Here is a 12552-nt window from a genome sequence, read left to right on the forward strand (position 1 = left end):
TCCTGTCAGAGAGTTGTAGAGAGTGAGAACCTCAGAACTGGCCTTGACCCATTGATCCAGCCTGTCCAGGTCCCTTTGCAGAACCTTCCTACCCTCCAGCAGATGAACATTCCCACCCAACTTGGTGTCATACACAAACTGCCTGAGGGTGCACTCAATCCCCTTGTCCAGATCATGTAGGTAACATTTTTATCAGGCCAAAGGATCGAGCTGAACCAAGTGAACAAGCTTTTGGGCACATGGGCACCTTTTTCAGGTCTGGGCACATTTACCTTTGCAGCTTTTCTCACGTAGACCTCGGAGTCTTCCCTGGTTAAGTAGTTCAGCTGAGGCTGCTGCCAGCTGGCCCCAGTTTGTGCTGCTGTTGCCTGCTAATCTGCCTTGGACTCTGAGCTGTGAGTGACTCCTAATAGACCTCTGGGCCAGAAAACAGAGATTCTGCTTATCTGTCCATTGGAGACTTCTCCTGGAGTTGGGGGAGAAAGGTGCCTCTGGACATCAGTCCCTCTCATCCTGGCTCCTAGGTGACAACTGCTGGAGGTCTTACCTCCACTGCTCAGTGGCAGCCATAACTAATCTCTCAGCTCTTCACAAACCAAGTCTGGTTGCTCCAACCTATTAAAATAATTTAAGTCTGTAAGATGATCCGCTGGGAAAAAAGTACTGCTGCTGAGAACTTTGAGCAGTTCATTGAAATCTACGGGCAACATTTTCATGCTGGGAGGCACCTTTGTTTCCTTAAACTCTCCAAAGATCAAAAGCTGCTTCTTAGTAAGTTGGAGAGAGACATATACAAGGCTTTTGCTCCCTTTGGAAGTTCTGTTACTTGCCTTCTGGGGATATAAAGTTTTGCAATCCCAGCTCAGTCTGTTGTTCAAATTCCTCTCCAGCTGTGTGGTCAGTACTCAGAATTAAATCCCAGAGAAGTGGACTATTGGTGCATAGTGGGAAATTTCCTTGTAGTGAGGTCAGCTCCCTCCAGAACATCTGGAGCTGGTCCCTGGTGGGACAGGAGAACTAGCCAGATGCACCCTGGGGCTCTGATGCATTTTGGCAATTGCTGGTAACCAAGCTGAGCATGCACTTGCTCCTCACGCAATGTGCAGAGGAGCTATGAGCTCTCCCTTCTGGCAATTTGAATGTATATGCGAGAGGGTGGTTGGGATTTCCTGCATTGGATTGTCCAGCACCTCACATATTCTTTGTGCTTCCCTTTCAGATGTGGATGTTCTTCAAAGACTGGGCCTGTCAGGGAAAAGGCCATCAGGTGGCTGGTCCTCATCACGTGCAGTTCCTCAAGGAGTCATTCCTTTCAAGTCAGGGGTCATCTTCACTCAGCGAGCGCGTGTCGAGGCACCGCTCAGCACCATCCTCCCCGCAGGCTCCAGCACTGACCTGCTCCTGGTGCTGAGCCTCTGCTCCCACCGCATCAACAACGCTTTTCTCTTCGCTGTCAAGAGCAAAAAGAAAAAACTGCAGCTGGGGGTCCAGTTTGTGCCTGGGAAGATCATAGTGTACGTGGGCCACAAGCGCTCTGTATATTTTGATTACAATGTCCACGATGGCCAGTGGCACAATGTGGCCATCGACATCCGTGGCCAGACAGTCACTTTATATACTTCTTGTGGGAAGCGCAGAGTACATGCGGATTTGCATTTGAAAAAGGATGAGGTGTTGGATCCACATGGATCTTTCCTCTTTGGGAAGATAAGCCAGCACTCAGTGCAGTTTGAAGGAGCCATCTGCCAGTTTGATATTTATCCTTCTGCCAAGGCAGCTCATCATTACTGTAAATACCTGAAAAAACAGTGCAGGCAAGCAGATACCTACCGGCCAAACCTGCCCCCTCTCATCCCCCTCCTGCCCAGGGACCCCAGTGCCTCCCCCAGCACCCCACAGCGTATGGAGCCCTCGCTGCAGGGTCTGAAAAACCTGACCACTGCTGCCCCATCCTTGGAGTTTGGCAGGGTCACTGCACCCCCCAAGACAAGGGGTTCAGGTGCAACAACCATCACATCGGTGTCAACCCCACCTTCACCTCCCAGGCTGACAACCAAAGCCACAAAGGTCACAGTGGCCCCGCCTGTTCCGTCAAGCACCGAAGCACAGCCGCCCTCCCCTTCGCTCCCTCGGGGGACGGGGACAACCCTCAGGGTGGCTCGGCCCACTCCCAGCACACGCAGGGAGAAAACTCCCCTTCCCACCTCGAAAAAGGCCCCACCAACAAGCCAGAGCCCCGTCACAGCCAGCAGGAAGGAGTCCAAGCAAGAGACCAAAAAGAAGATCAACCAAAAACCAACCGTTGAGCCCTCCACAGCACCCAGCACTGTAAAGCCAACGAGGAGGGTGACTGACAACACAACCAGCAATGTCCACCTTGTCACCCTAAAGCCAACCCTGCAGAACCCACGCCATGGGCCCGCTCCAAAGAAGCACGTGCCGTCCCCCACCAGGAAAGTGGATCCTCTGGCATCCACCAACCCCCCCCTGGGGTCTGCCCGTCCCGTCTCCAGAGCCAGGGCACAGCCCTTCAACCTCACAACCCCGGCTGCAACGGATGGCTATCAAATCTTTGACCTCCTGGGACCTACTCCATTTCCATTTTTACTGGGATATCCAGGAGTGAAAGGAGAGAGAGGACCCCAGGTAAGTTCAGTCTCTTCGTGTTGGCTGTTTCTGGTCACAGCTCGGCTCAGGGGCTGGCAGACCACAACCCACAAGGGTTTCTGTGAAGCTTAGCAGAGTGTGGCAGCTTGGAATCGCAGCCAAGCACTCTTGCATTCCTGATCATCACAGTTCTAGCATAAATCTCAGTGTGAACTTGGGTGTTCTGTGATGGTGGATGCCCCTTAAACATTGGTGGTTAAAGTTGCTGCTTAACGTTAGATTTTTAAAAAAAAAAAAACAAAGCGGGGGAAAAAGAGAAATCCTGCCTTCCTTCCTTCCTTCAAATTGCTGGCTAAAATTTTAGTGGTCAGGTTAGGGAGTTCTATTCCACGCCCTTGATTTGTCTCAGGTCACCTTCCATAGAGAAAACCCAGGTGCCTCAAAAACATGCCTCCAATGAACTGTGTCTTAGCACTGGTTATTGATTTGGTTTGTATCTGATGTTCACATTTCCACAAAAGTGCTCTGTTTCAGCAAATGCAAGTACAGAGATGGCTTCAGGATTTTTTCTTTTAAACAAACTCTCCTCTATTTTTATGGTATTTGTTTGTTTGTTTTGTTTAGTTTTGCTTCTCATAGCCTGCACTTAAAACATGCAAAAATTTTCCTTTATAAATTTAACTACTGCATTCCACACACAATAACCCCTCTCACAGTGTATATCTTGGCCATAGTAAAAGCATACACACATTTTGTAATGTTAAAAGCAGTCAGGCCCCACTAATTATCTGCTGCTTTTTTTTTTTTTTCAAATGCCAGAATGCAAACAGGATCTTAAACTGGTCAAGTTTTAGGAGAATTTGGTGTTCTAACCCAAATTGTCAATAGGAGAGAGGGGTTGTACATGTAAAATAAGTTTCTCCCAGACAGAGTCTTTGGTTGCCAAGTTCCAGCCTAGGGTGAATTTTTGCAGCTGACTTCTTAAAATAGTGTAAGAAGGGTTTCAAATGGAAATATTGAAGTTGGTGTAAGGAACACAATCACCAGCGCTTGCGTCTGCTGCTCGTTGTTGTAACACCTAAAGTGGAATGGTTGGGTCTCCCTGAGCCCTCAGTGGGTGCTTAGGGGTTTGCATTTCCTGCCTGTCCCACCTCAAAGCAGAGAGGTGATTTCTCTCCTCATATTCTGGGTGTAGAGGCACCAAGGGGGGTGTTGTGTTCCAAGGATTCCACCTCTGGGAGAAGTGAAGGTGCTGCCTGAGCAGGGGGTTGAGACTTTGTACTTGGAGAAGCTTTGCTGAATCCCTCAGTAGCCAGAATGAACTCCAGCAATTCAGTCTTTGGACAGGCTTCTGTGTTTTGTGAAGAGTAGTTTCAGGCATGTTTCCAAGAGGAGGAATTCAGCAATTGTGAGTTTCCCTTAGAACACCACTTAGCTGTGAGGGGTCAGTCAGGGTGGTTGCCCCAAGCCCACCAAAATCCTGATCTCTGCCACCTTCTTGCCCTACAAGTGGCATGAGGTGACCAAGCTCCAAGCCCCTGCAATGTAAAGAGCTTATTATTGAATCAGAGTGGAAAATCCCTCTCAGCTCGTGAATCATAGCAAAGAAATGGATTCAGGCTGTGGAGGGCTGAGGGAAGAGATGGCAGGATTTTTCCATCCTGTCTGAGAACAACTGGAGTCCTGAATTGAGGGAAAGGAGAACATTTTGAGGCTCTGTCTGGCCTTGTCCTCTTTGACTGCTGGAAACAGGACTTGGGGAGGGAAAGGTTATGGCTTGGCTGGAGCTGGCTGCAGCACGGTGCTCGATAGCTCCTGTGACTCACCCGGAGATCTCTGTACCATACTTCCCTGGATGACTCTGACGTGGGAAGGGAAAGAGGAGTAAAGGCCGGGATGGGGATGACATGTTGAGAAATTAATGCAGCACTTCCATGGCCAGACGAGCATGTTTCAGAGCAAGTGCTGATAAATGTTCTGTGCTTGAGTAATTACCTGGCGCCGTCCTCGCGCTGCCGGGCAGACGTTCCTGATGAGGTCAGTGATATCCCAGCCCGGCCTTGTGCCTGGCCAGGGCAGGTTATGGGCTGGGAATGTCATCCAGTGTCTGGCAACGGGGGGAATGATAAGGTGATTAATTACTTTTCCAAGTTGTTACCCGACACAAGGTCTCTTCAAGAAGATTGTCACTCTGGGCAGGGAGGTGTGGGGGGGAACTGACTTCTGCCTGTTCTGCAAGGGCTGGGGCCACCTTGGCTGTGATGTCTGGGCAGAGGCAGACTGGCAGTCACAGCGCCCTCCCTGTCCCTTTCACAGCATCCTAGCACCTAGAGAAAAAAAACCTGTGGTTAATCCTGATCATCCCAAAGTCAGGATGGGAATGGCAGTGAATCCTGATCATCCCAAAGTCAGGATGGGAATGGCAGTGAATCCTGATCATCCCAAAGTCAGGATGGGAATGGCAGTGAATCCTGATCATCCCAAAGTCAGGATGGGAATGGCAGTGAATCCTGATCATCCCAAAGTCAGGATGGGAATGGCAGTGAATCCTGATCATCCCAAAGTCAGGATGGGAATGGCAGTGAATCCTGATCATCCCAGAGTCAGGATGGGAATGGCAGCTGCGGTGCAAGGCAGTGATGACTCAGGCACTGCAGTCTCTGCAGTTGTGGCTTTGTGAATTCTACCAAAATAACTGGAACAATCTTAGCTGTGCAGAAGGGCCCCAACCCTACAACCAAGGGACGTATGTTCAATGGTTAGAAGAGCACAAACAAAGGACTGAAGGGAGCTGTTCCCTTAGAAGTAAAAGTCAGGACCCTCCATGTGTATATTTGCCCTGAAGGACCACTGGAATACCACACAACAGGAAACGGAAATGCTGCATCCCACATGCAACTCATGGCAGAGCATTAATTCTTCGGGAATGTTGGGTTTGCTGAGCAGTTAGAGGAGGGAGGGTAATATGTTCTTAAAAAAGAAAAACTTCCTGGGAACCATTAATAACCACAAGCATTTGGGATCTCGGCTCTACATTTGTTTTGGAGGGGGGAAGTAACAAGAGGAACACCCAGACATCATGCGAAACCAGTAAGGCAGCACTGACTCAGCAGCTGGCAAAGGTCCCTCTGAATCATCCCTGCTGCCCTCAGCACCTCCACCAGCAGAGCTCTAGGCCCTGCACAGGGACCTTCACTCAGCTTACAGAGCAGAGTGACCCCAGCACGTGGCTGCAAGCAACCTTGATCTCCCCAAAAGAAAAATACATACTGAAAAACAGTATTTTTCTGCAAGCTTGTCATGCCCTTGAACCTTTGTAAGGCTGTGATGTGATGGGTGTTTGCATCTTCTGGTGGATGGGGTATCATTTGCTTGTCTAGACCAGCAGCAGATTTGACAGGGAGATTTTGGGGACTGCTGTAGCCTCTCCCCTGCCCACCAGCACTGCCCAGTGGGGTGTGCAATGGGATAAAGCTGCAGAAAACTTGTTGCCCTGGCATGGCTGGGGTCTAGCATGATGTATCCCCAAGTTAGACCTTTCTCCTCCTATGTAAGGCTGCATTTTGAAAGGTTTTTGGCCCCTACAAACAAACCTGTATTGACTCTTGACAAGTGTCTGAGGGTTATTTTTAGAGCGAGAAAACCACACCTGGTGCTGGATGTGCAGAGGATTGGGCTGAGTTCAGTAAAGGGCTGTGGAAGCACATAAGAGGAACAGGGAGGGAGGGAACGTGTTTCACACAACTGCTCGTGTGTAAGAGTCAGTGGAGACCCTGGGGTGGGTGTGCCAGGAGCCATCAGCTCCATCCATCCCGCACAATTCCATCCGCACACCGTGGCTCCATCCATGCGCTGCTGGGCCAGGAGCCCCACGCTGGAGCCCGTGGCTGCAGCCCAGTGAGGTGCAGCATTGCCTGGCAGGCAGCCCTCCCTGTCTCCCTCTCTTTCCCTGTCTCCCTCTCTTTCCCTCTCTCCCTCTCTCCAAGGCAGATGTGTTTCTGAGCACCTCCCCAGTCTAGACTGCTCCAGCTGCCACCTTCCGCACGAGCAGTTTGTCTTGGAGCTCGGCTCCTTCCCTCAAGAAGCAATCCCAGCCAATCCAATCAGTGGGCAGGGAAGAGAGGTGATTGGGAACGCCGATAAAATATGAGGTGCCTGATTCCAGGCCTCCTTGTACCATTAAAGGCTATTCAGGCTGCCAGTCTATGATAAATTAAGGAACACACAACATGTTTGAATCTCTTAATGAATGAGTCATATTAATAAAAAAAAAAAAAGGGAGACTGCACACTTTGTGTGATCCATGGGAAAAGTTTTAGTCTCGCTCACACAGTTGGATCACATTTTTTTGCTAATTTAGCCAGAAATATCTCTGAAGGGAAATCTTCTTGCAGGCAAATGACCAAGCATCAGAGAGGTCTATTTGCATGAAATGAACTTTGAAGAGCAGTAGTTGAAAGTGTGTTTGAGATAAATGTGCTACAAAAGATGTAGGATTTATAAAAATACTTGTATATATTTGTACAATCTGTAAAAACAGAAAGTGAGTGGTAGAGTAGGTGATGCCTCTATTTCTTCCCAGCCTTTCAGACTGCTTTCCAAGGTCTGAGATTGCTCTGGAGACTGTTCTGGAAATGTGTCTATAGAAAAGCTGCTTTTGTCAAGATGGAATACTAATATTTTGTTATGTTTTGTGCCACCCCTCTACTGGGAATCCAGTTGTGGACAAGGACCTTTCTTTGATAGGTGTTGTACAGACCCAGAACAAACATCTGTGCCTATTGAGGAAACCATGTTACAAGGCTGGCTCCCCACTAGCAGCTCGGCTCCTGCCAGAATTATGAAGCCTTTTTGTTTTTAGACTGGTTAAAACCCAGATGTGTCCAAATTTTAATATGATAAGTCTGCCCTGGAGAAGAAAGAAACCAAAGTGCTGGATTTTTTTCCCCCTAAAGTTTCAGCTTTGTTTTAGGTAGTACTGGAAGCCAGGTTTACTTCAGGTTCTGTCTTCCCTCTCTTTGCAGCACCTGGCAAGACCAGGGAGGTGAGGAGGAGTTGGTATGTGTGTTGAAGATGAGGGTCTTCTCCTCCTTTTCTGTTCTCCTGAGCAGGGAATTTTTAATTCCAGTGCTGCCTCTGTAGCTGCTCTGTCCTTCTGTGCTGGTGCTTCCCAGACATACAAGGCTAAAGAGTAGATTTTGGCAGTGGCCTTGCATATGAAATATATTTCTTCCTCTGGGAATGTTTCTTTCTCTGGGAAGAAAACAGGTCAGGTCCTTGATCTACAGGGGTAATGTCACTGCTCAGAGCCTGGTGCCAATGTGGGGAGAAGATTTTGATGTGTTTTCTGAACTCTCTTTTAAGTTGACTTTTACCACATGCATTAGCATCTGAGAAAGGAATGTTCTCTCTTCTCAGTCCTTGCAGTGTTTTGCATCTCCGGAACAGCCTTTTCTGGGATACAGGAGAACTGTGCCACTAGTGCTGGGCAGGGGTACACTGGGGAGACCCTAAAGTAAATGTGTGTGTCTGTCAGTGTGCACTGGAACATGAACTTAATAGTTTCCTGGGAAATCTCAGCTATTTGCTGCCAGGCTGAGTACTTGCTCCTGGGGAAACAATTACAGGAGTCCTTTGCTATCTGACCAAGTTGATTCAGAAGTCAATTCGAGAGGAAGCAAGTCATTTCCCAGATCTCCAGCATCGATTCCTGTACTCAGTATGCTTTCATTCAAGCCCTCCACGACAGGTTCAGCCTTGCTGAGCTCTGCCTTCAGAGCTCCCCCCAGCACTGCTGCGGGCAGAGGGAGCAACGTGAGCGGGGTCACCGTGTGGGAGAGGCAGAGGTATGAACTGGCAGTGAGAGGAAACGGTGAGATTTCCCTTATCCTCAGGGTCCGATATATTTCCCTTTCAGACAACTTAGCTTAATTTTTCCATTTGCAATTTGAAGCTCAAAAAGCTAAGGTTAAAAAAAAAAACAAAAACCCACAAAAAAACCAAGTCCCTTTTGCTCCAGAAAGTTTCCCAGTGGCAGCTTAGAATAAATCCCATAATCATTCGGTGGGATCGGTCGTCGTGTCTAATGCTACCGTGGGAAATTGAGAAGGGTTAAACTTTTATGTGGCTGCCACGAGCTGCCTCAGGAACTGTTCGGGCTGGTTAACAGCTCAGCTGTTTGGCTGCAGAAGAGAGACGGAGTATCAGCCTCTGCCGTGTTTCTCCTTGATCTCTGATCTTGCTTTGTGTGATAACAGGGTGTGTGTTCTCTGCCATCAGTTTGCTGAAGGAGCAGGCAGGAAGCCAGAGAGACAGGAACCGCGGTGCCAGGAACGGTAGCTCGCTGCGGGAGGCTCCTGGCTCTGCTGGTCTCGTGGGGTGTCCCTGCTAAGGGAGGGCAGGGGCAGAGCAGTGATATCTTCCTCCCCCTGCCAGGAAAAGGAAACTTTCCTGCCCCTTGGAGCACTTCCCGCTGCTCCCTGTGGAATTCCCCAGGGATGCTCTAAAGGGTACAAATGGAAAGGTGCTGTGTGATCAACTCTGTGTTGGGGGTGAGGGTGGAGATGTCTCTGGTGAGGGCAGAGGCTGCATGGGCATCACCCCCAGGCAGTCTCTCAGCACCTTGCTGCGTGGTGGCTCGCTGACAGACATCTCCTACTCTCCATGTCTCCGAGCCTTACGTCTGGAGTGGGACTGCATCCATCATTTGTAAGTAGCTGGGCCCTGATCCAGCCCCATCCTCCTCTGGCTGCCTCTCCGGATGCGCGTTTTTCTCCGTGTGTATTTCAGGATTGCTCTCCCCAGGCAAAGCCGGTTGTTGGACGTGGGCCTCTTGTCCGAGAACTGGAGCTGGGTAGCACGGAGACACATGCACAGAGCAGAGGAGAAACAAGTCTCTAGGAAGGCTCAGTCCATGTCCCACCCAATCCAGCTACCAAGGAATCATGTGAGATTCCAGAAGGTGGCCTTGCAGTGCATCTTGTCTCACCACTACCTGTGTTCTTCCAGCTGCCCCTGGCCTCTTCCACCTTGGCTGGCTTTTAAGTTATACATGGTCACATTCTTACCTTATGCACTTACTGTAGTGGCTGGCACCTTTTAGCCTTTCATCCCACAGAAGTCTTGTCCCTCTTCCTCTTCAGGAAAGGAAAAGGAAAGGCTGAAGGAATGACAAAGCAAAGCAAAGTGACAGGGGCTCCCGAGTTACGTGCTGCTCTGTGCTGCTCCAGCTAGAAGCCTTTCCCTTAACTCCGTATTCCCACTCCAGTGCAGGTATTAACTTTCTCCTTATTTTTTTGTTAGCTTCAGTTTGTTCTGAACAGCCCACATTTTTGGAGAAGGTTTTTTCTCAAGTGGCCAAGTACAACTGCAGCTGCTGTTAGCAGGAAGGTGGGAAAGGTCACCTCAATTCTGGTACATAGAGAGCACCCTGCTCAGAGAGTTGCGTCTTCTCTTTTACTTCTCCTTCTAAGAGTAGATGGGGATGGGTTTGGATGGAGAAGAGGTTAAGGACTTTAATTCATCTTTGGAAAACTTTAATAGCTGTTGCTGTCTCAGTTGCACTAGATTTGTTGTTTGATAGTTATTGTCCCAACTAAAAGGGCAAGGGGATTTTTTTAACAAAAGCTTGGGTTCTGGAGCACAATTATACATGAGGCTTAAAAAACCCTACAGTTACGTGTCTATTTGCACAGCTGTATAATTGCATTATGCACGGGGCCCTGAGCTGGCACAATGGCAGGTTAAAACACTGGGCATATTGCTAAAATGAGGGTCAGCTGTATCAATGAGGGTTGTTACTACAAGGACCAGTAATACTGTGTTACCCAGCAATAAGCAACGTGCAGAGGGGTCAGATGAAGTGTCCCAGGCTATAGAGGCTGGACACCTCCAGGTCAGGCATGGCTGGGCAGCAGCAGTGAGTGATATGGTCACAGAAGTCCATCCCTGCCTGTCTCAGTGTGGGGCATGAACTATTTTGTGCTGCATAGGCTCTTACACTTTTTTACAACAAGCCTGGGCATTGCTTACTCCTCCCCTGATTTTTTTTCTTCTGTGCCAAGTTTGGCTCTTATATCAATCCCTTTTATACAACTTAATTTGTTGCTTATGTGTAGGAGGTAATATCAGGGGAGTGTTTATTCATCAGTTACCTATATGGGTCAGGCAAGTCTTCTGTGTTGAAAATCTTTTCCTGAGCAGGAGACTTTGGGCAGGGATCTCTAAGGTTGATTTTTTTGTTACTGAATCAGGCACTTGATGAGTCCTGAGAACTTTGTTAGAGACCATGAGTTTGTCAGCCTTGCTCAGGGGCGGTACCAGCCTGAGAAGCTCTGGAAGTCCTGCAGCAGCAGCTGTGCCATCCTGCTTGGAGAGGAGGTCCTGCAGGGATGATCCAGTGGGAAGGGAGTGAGGCCATACAGGACCAGAGTGCAGCTGAGGGGCTCATCCTGCCCCTGCCCCACACAGTGTTCCTGGGACCTGCTCTCCTGCCCACCATGCAGTTGGAGAGCTCAGGCTGCCTTCCAAACATCCTTCAGTCTGCTGCTCTGGATGTCTCTCCTTTTCATTGCATGCAATGAAAATTTGTCTTTTGTAACAAGCTACCAGAATATAAATCCTCCGGGAGACACTTCAATTAACAGTTATTCTTGTTAGACATGTTTGGCTGGGGGGAAAAGAAGTTCTGAGGAGTTATTAGGAGTTGCAGATGGCTCTCCAGAAATCTGAATTCTCCAGTCCATTGAAAAAAAAATATGAATAAATAGATGAATAAATTCCAAGGAGCTCAAACCTCATTGGTTAAGGATTTTTTCCTAACCTGTTTCAGATCAGTGCACAGCTGGGCGTGTGATATCTCCACTTTGTTCTCACCCTCTTCCAAGAGCCCCCACTCCTCTGACGTGTCTGACATGAACTTTTCTGTATTACAGAGCCATATTTAAGAATTTCCGACGCTCACACCAATTTTTATTAGGTTTTATAACCCGACACTTTAAAATATGAAGTGCTGCGATACGATTACTTTGTAACTCGTGTAGCAGCCTACAATACCAAGAACTCTGTGTGTCCAGCTGATACAGATTACAACACACCATGTTCTTCCCTGCCAAGGCGCTAACACGTTACTCCTGTTGTGTGCTCGCACGTAGCAGGAGAGTCCAAAGCTGAGAGAGAGTTGTGTTACCCCTGTATTACAGCACAGGTCCAGGACAGGGGAAGTGTGAAACACAGCTGTGATCCCAGGAATGCAGCAGAAAGATGTGGATGCTCTGTCTCTCCTGTGTGGAAATACGTGCTCCTGCAGATGTTTTTGAGCGTGGCTTTTTATCCCTGTGTAGTAACAGCATAACTTGAAATTTTGGCTGTGGTGCTGTAATTGGCCCTTCTCCCTACGTCTTCTCCGAATGATTGTGTTGTGGGTCTCTCTGAATCGCTGTCAGGAGCTCCATCCTGTCACAGAACCGTCATTAATACCTGTTTTTATTTTTCCAGGGTCCACCAGGTCTGCCGGGCTTACCAGGACCCCCTGGCAAGAGAGGCTCTCGAGTAAGTGGTGTGAAATTTTCTATCCATTTGTACTTGTGTCTGCCTGTCCTGCTGTTCCAAGGACCATTCTGTGTTCCTGTGGTTGAGTAATGGTTGCTTCAGGCCCCTCACTGTTGAGGTCTGACCTTCCTGCTTTTTCTCATTATCTGTTCAAGGTTTTCAGGAGGCCACACTGGTGATTTGCAGCCTCCCTGAGCTAAGGTTTGGCATCAGGAAAGGCTGGGGATGGTTGTTTCCAAATGTTTGTCAGAAGAATGAGCTCTATCTGTCTCATTTTTTTCCCAGTATCCTTTCCTTCTGTGCTGAATACTAGGATTGGCTGCTTTTTATTCTGTCCTTCACTCTCCTCAGTTTCCCAAACTGCTCCATTCAAAGCACTGGGACCATGGTCCAGGA

General features: G+C 48.7%; 1 protein-coding gene across 2 annotated transcripts in view; it reads left to right on the forward strand.

The window, feature by feature from the left end:
- The window catches only part of COL27A1 (collagen type XXVII alpha 1 chain), a 146191-nt gene that overhangs the window by 12567 nt on the left and 121072 nt on the right, over positions 1-12552 (forward strand). For both annotated transcript variants that reach the window (XM_027729914.2, XM_039387537.1), the window contains exons 3-4: positions 1220-2646; positions 12103-12156. In XM_027729914.2, coding sequence (XP_027585715.2) covers positions 1220-2646; positions 12103-12156 — 1481 coding nt within the window. The remainder of the gene's footprint in view (positions 1-1219; positions 2647-12102; positions 12157-12552) is intronic.

The sequence above is a fragment of the Pipra filicauda genome, unplaced genomic scaffold, assembly GCF_003945595.2.
Source record: "Pipra filicauda isolate LSUMZ 115617 unplaced genomic scaffold, ASM394559v2 scaffold121_size3267253_pilon, whole genome shotgun sequence".
Lineage (NCBI taxonomy): Eukaryota > Metazoa > Chordata > Aves > Passeriformes > Pipridae > Pipra > Pipra filicauda.